The sequence below is a fragment of the Eptesicus fuscus genome, chromosome 20 (genome assembly GCF_027574615.1).
Source record: "Eptesicus fuscus isolate TK198812 chromosome 20, DD_ASM_mEF_20220401, whole genome shotgun sequence".
Lineage (NCBI taxonomy): Eukaryota > Metazoa > Chordata > Mammalia > Chiroptera > Vespertilionidae > Eptesicus > Eptesicus fuscus.
In genome coordinates this window covers 15,126,724-15,132,929 of record NC_072492.1, presented here as the reverse complement: position 1 = coordinate 15,132,929, position 6,206 = coordinate 15,126,724, and the positions used below count along the sequence as shown (strand labels likewise).

General features: G+C 43.4%; 1 protein-coding gene across 1 annotated transcript; it reads right to left on the bottom strand.

The window, feature by feature from the left end:
• Positions 1-4,974: 4,974 nt before the first annotated feature.
• LOC103304431 (olfactory receptor 3A2-like) lies at positions 4,975-5,922 on the bottom strand. Its single transcript, XM_008161329.2, has one exon. The coding sequence runs from the start codon at positions 5,920-5,922 to the stop codon at positions 4,975-4,977; it is 948 nt and encodes a 315-aa protein (XP_008159551.1).
• Between the last annotated feature and the right edge of the window lie 284 nt (positions 5,923-6,206).

Here is a 6,206-nt window from a genome sequence, read left to right as displayed (position 1 = left end):
TGACCATAGTCAGTGTAGTTGTTACGAAGCAGAACAGCTGGACAAAAAGGGAGTGAGGGTGGGAACACCCGAGACGAATAGAGACTGTCCCAGCTGAGTGTAACTGGTGACCAAGCCACAGCAAGCCCTGTGGCTGAGGAGGACATAGTGGGGGACAGGTCACCAATGCCTTGTTGAAGAGCTTGGAATATATAATGTAGGGGTGATGAGATACCACTGAATGTTCACTATTTTTAAACTTTTATTGTTTTTATTAAACCAACAATATGCATTGCTATAGAAATATTCAAGTAAAAATAAGCCAAAAATAATTACCTGTATTTAAATTTTAAACTTTGATCTCAACTAAATCAAATTATTTAAATTATTTTGAAACTTGCTTTTTTACAGAATAATATCTATGTTAGTAAATATCCGGCTATATCACAACTTAATGCCGATGCAGTAGTTCAATGTGCAATTCAATAAGTCTATCAGAATTCATTTAATGTGCTTCTCAGTATTCAGTATCAAGTTGCTTCCAGTTTTTTCCCATTGCTTGCAACATCATAGTAAATGTCTTAAGTTTTGTTCACTTACCTGATTGTTTCCTTAGCCAGTGGTCGGCAAACTCATTAGTCAACAGAGTCAAATATCAACAGTACAACGATTGAAATTTCTTTTGAGAGCCAAATTTTTTAAACTTAAACTTCTTCTAACGCCACTTCTTCAAAATAGACTCGCCCAGGCCGTGGTATTTTGTGGAAGAGCCACACTCAAGGGGCCAAAGAGCCGCATGTGGCTCGAGAGTCGCAGTTTGCCCACCATGGCCTTAGGCGAAATTGGTGAAGTGCACTTGCTGGGTCAAAAGTTTTCATTGTTCAGAGTGTTGGTCTGTTTTTCTATTTGACCTCTACAAATCCACCCCTACATTTTCACCTGGAGAGGGACACAGCTGTGGTTTTTGTTTTGTTTGGGTTTATTTGCCTGTTAAGTTTCAGAAAGGAGAGAAAGCTGCGGGAACCCTTGAGTGCAATAGGCAAAAGCAAAGGTAACATTGTGTTTCTTTAGCAACATGGGCTGGTTAACATTCTACTAAAAAGAAAGGTATTCTTTCTCTCTTTTAAATCATCATGAAAATAGCTTCCTAGAAGTTAATTCAGAGTTCCAACCGACACTCAGAAATGGGAGCAGTCCTTTGTGAGCTGGCTCCCAGCTATTTTTGTTGTTATTAATCCTCATTGGAGGATATTTTTCCATCGATTTTTTTAGAGAGAGTGAATGGGAGAGGGAGAGACACAGAGAGAGAGAGAGAGAGACATTGAAACACTGTTGTATCTCAAATCAGCGAGCTTGACAAGACGCCTTAATGAGCCAATTAGTTAGGAGTCATTTTTATTGCGCGTAGGTTCAGAGCAGATTACCTCTGTCAAATTCTGAACACCCAAAGGAGGAAGCATTCTCTTTTTCTATCTTTTTGGGTCCTTGTGTAAGTTAATTTTACAGACAATTTTCAACCTTGAGTACATATCATATTTATACAGACACCTGTAACCTTGAGTATCATATCTACACAGGCACCTGGCATCAATATTAGCGTGTCAGTTAGATGGCTAGCTTGCAAGGTCAGACAATTAAGTTTATCTTTTCTATTATTCAAGCTAAAAACAAAGTTATTTTACAGTCTGAAAATAACAGAGTTGACCTACAGAATAAGAGACTAAGAATAACAGAGTAGTTCAAACAGCAGTTGCAAACAGCAGTTTTTCCAAAGGAGGGACCACTATGCTTCAACACATCGATTGGTTGCCTCCCACACATGCCCCAGCCAGGGCCAGGGATCCAGTCTGCCTGCAACCAAGGTACATGCCTTTGCCTGGAATTGAACTCGAGACCCTTCAGTCCGCTGGCTCCCAGCTATTAACAGGCTATCTGCTATGCCTCTTTCTCTCACTCTCCCACTGCTTTAACTTAATTGAGAACATCCAGAATTTTTTTTCTGGTCTAATATAAAGAATTTTATTAAACTAACGAAGTCACATGTCCACATACAACAATCATCTCTGTGACCAGGCCAGTGAAATGTGCTGATACTTCCATTCTGGGTCCCTGAACCACACTCCCCAGAACCAGTGGAAATTGGCAGCTGTTAGAAAGGGGGAAATGGAAGTCATGTCCACCACAGGCCATTGTCAAATAAAATATTGACTTCTGGTTTCCACTCTGACATAGAAGAGCTTAGAAGTCCTTACTCTCATTCTTACAAGAAGAAAAAAGATGAACAATCCAGAAAAAAAAAAAAAGGAACTCTTTTCAGATCCATGATCATTGAAGTTCCATGACTCTGAAATTAACGTTTGCTGCTGCAAACCACTGAGATTTAGGGTTTTGTTAGCACAATACAACCTAGCCTATCTTCCTGATAAGATGGAAAACATCTTTTCCACTCAAAATGAGACACAAAATAAAAAAGCATTATGAGAAGACAGATTTGACCACATAAAAATGTAACACATCTGTTTAGCCAAACACGCATCCATCAAATGGAGGCAAGCTAGAGAAACCATTTACAAGTTACATGTCAAAAAGATGATATCCATTGTTAACCTACCTTTTTGGTCTTGGAGAAGAGGCAGAACATAAGGAAAGAATTTCCAAGGAAAGCACCCTTAAGAGTTAGGATGAATGTTCAGGGGGAAGCATGCCAAGGCCTGGGGGGTAATAGGTTACCCTTTGGGGTAATAGGTAAGATGAGTCAGCGGGGCAGTACTAAATGCTCAGAGGCTAATGAAGTGGTGAAAATGGTAGTGGTAATGCTCCCGAAATATTGTCTGGGTTCCGCCCTAGGAAACAGTTCATCCAGAATACTGTAACCAAAGGCAGTTCAATGTGAAGAACCATGGAGAGATGACCTGCTCCCGGGGCCTTCTGGAGTAGGTAGAAACAAGCCCGCCCACAGAAAGGAAGTCTCCAAGGTCACAGAGCAGCGGTTACAGCCCATATGCCTGGTTTTCCTTCACGAGAATGTTGCCTGTGAGCGAGCTCATTCTCTCCAAACCCACAGTGTCTGCAGGACCAAGAGTCAGGAAGGCGACACACTTCCCCTCTGCTCATTAGACTGTGTGGGCAGGCACTGCCCGCAAAGGCAGGAGGCTGGTGACTTGGATGGCCCAGGGGGGCTGTGCAGGATAAGCCCACACCAAACACATCTTCCCTCCCTCTCCCCATCCGTCAGTCCTCCCCTGACTTTCTAAGGTTGTCAGCTAGCCAGAGGAAGGACTTCCCAGACAACTTTGCATCATTATTCCTTTGGTAAAACTTAAAACATTTTTTTCCTGCTGGGAAGGGTGGGGGCTAACAATAACATCAAACTTGCTATTGATTACATGGCCACAGCTAAAGGGAAGTCATTCCACAGTATGAATTTTGTCCTTATCTCCCATCCCCGCTCATTCTGCATTTTCTCCACGTCCATCTTTGACCTCAACATTCCTTAGTCACCTTGCTTGATGCTCCTAATTCTCCTGTCCTTTTCTTTTCATCTCCCATTTTCTCATGTCCTTTGCCTATTTTCTATCCTTCTTTCTGGGTTCAGCCCTAGGAAACAGTTCATCCCTTTTGCTCACCATCCTGTCTCATCCCTCCCTATATCCTCACATCTCATCCTCATGCCTCCACACCCAATTCTGTCCCACTGCCCACTCTCATGTCTTTTTCCCCATCCCATTTCAGCTCATTCTTCCAGTTCCTTGGCTCCAAGAAGAGATCACAGAGCAGATGAGCTCCAGGTGTAATCATGGGACAGTTTTAGGAGTGATACAGCTGAGGGACATCACAGTAGAAATGCCAGGGCAGGGTAGGTAGCCTTCGGATGGAGGCTGGAGAAGAGACCCAAATCAGGAATGGATGAGCTGAGGCTGGATGAACACCAAGAAGAGGAAATTCTCTGGCTGGAACTGCACTTTTGTACTACTCCTGAAAGTACATTCAGAAAGAAGCATCACTCCAGGGACTATATCGTGGATATTTTCTGAACTAGGAGGTTTGGGAGAGAAAAGTAAGACTTTGGAGGAGAAGGTTGTGTTGGACATTCTACATTGAAAAGTCTTGGTATCTGGTTGGAGCGTAAATGCTTACTCTTTCAAAGGCTTTACCATATATGTGAGGAAGATGACTCAATAAGAGAGAAAAATACGGCAGAGGGTGGAGATGAAGCATACCTTTTCTGACCTGAAGATATGTCATTTATGCGTTAATGTAGCTTTTATTTAATAGGCTATTTCCCTCTCCAGGCCCTACCTGTCCCCTATACATCCTATGGGATTTCTATGTTAGTAAAAAGAAGGAACTGATGTTCTTGGAGGTGAAAGGTGAACAGTAGAATAGGATATTCCTTGGCACTGGTTTTAAACAGCTTTCTGCACTCTTTTCTAGAAGGAACCTCACATTTCCCACAAGAAGACTTCACAGTGATATTAAGGTGATTAAGGAGTGATTAAGCAAATAATCCTTCCTTGCTGCCCAGAACTACCTGGCTTCCAAGGCTTCAACTCTACCTGGAAAGTGAGCATAGCCAGAAACAAAGTAACAACTTGCCAGGGACACTGGCTTTGCAGATCCTAACCTCATGTCCCCTTATCTACTTGTCTTTCTCTATAGTATGTATCACTACGTGATCTATCATATATGATGCTTATTTATTTCATTTCTTTTTTTCTCCCTTCATTAGAATATGAGTTGCATGAGTGTACATACTTTGTCTATTTTGTTCACCAATACCCTAGAAGAGCGTTTGGATCATAGAAGCAATTCAATAAATGTTTATTGTATGAATAAATTATGCAGGGTTTCTTTGCAGGACAAACACATCACACAAAATTTTTCAACATGAGGATCTATAAATGAATGGTTCATAATCATTTCTCTAGTTACTGACTTCATGGGGAATTTTCCTAAACCCAAAAAAAGGCAGAAAAGGAGAGACCCTGTCACCCCTCAGGTCAGCAACCGCCTCCCTACAAGGACCCGCCACAGGGCACCCTGAACATCAGGGTTCCGGAGGCTGTAGATAAGTGGGTTCAGCATGGGGTTGATAACTGTGTTGAAAATCCCAACCCCTTTATCCTTGTCTGAAGCCTCCTCTGTACCCAGACGCATGTAGTTGAAGATACCAGTACCATAGAAGAGGCAAACCACAGTGAGATGGGAGCCACATGTGAAGAAGGCTTTCTTCCTGCCCTCCACTGAGCGGATTTGTAGAACTGCAGCTGCCACATGGATGTAGGAGGTGATGATGAGAATCACAGGTAGACCTGTCATAAGGAAACCCAGACCAAAGAGCAGCAGCTCATTGAGTTGGGTACTAGAGCAAGAGAGCTGGAAGAGCTGTGGCAGGTCACAGTAGAAGTGATTGACCTCATTGGGACCACAGAAGTTGAGTGTAGTTAGGGCAATAGTGTGGATCAGCGCATTGGTGAGGGCACAGGCCCAGGACACAGCCACCAATATCCACTGGACTGAATGACTCATGAGGGTGCTGTAGGTGAGGGGCCGGCAGATGGCTAGGAATCGGTCATAGGCCATGGCTGTCAACAGGAAGCAGTCCACACCAGCCAACTGATGGAAGAAGAAAAGCTGTGTGAGGCAGGCTCCATAGGGAACTGCACGCTTGTGGGACAAGAGGCGACCCAACATTGATGGAATAGTGACAGTGATGCACCCAACGTCCAGCACTGATAGGTTCCCCAGGAAGAAGTACATGGGGGTGTGGAGTTTGGGCTCCACCAAGATGGCAGCCAGGATGCTAAGGTTTCCCCCAACTGTGAGCAGGTAGGCAAAGAGGAAAAGTACAAAGACCAGAGATTGCAACTTCTCTGTTTCAAGGAGGCCCAGCAGAATGAACTCAGTAACAGCAGTCCCATTGGTTGCAGCTTCTGGATCCATGAGTCCTGTGAGGAAATGTCCCAGGTGTGGAAGCATCAGTCCACCTAATGTATTTACTCAACATAAATGTTTTGAAGGACCTATGTTCACAACTCCCTGATAAGTTCCCAGTGCTCCAGCTGATGATTTCACACTCCCCACTACCTCACTCACTGACCTCCCATCACCTCACAGCCTCTATCCTACTCTCAGCTGAGATGCCCCAAACCCCCATCAGCTGTCCCTCCCTTACTCTCTTTATTTTTAAAAAATATATTTTATTGATTTTTTACAGAGAGGAAAGG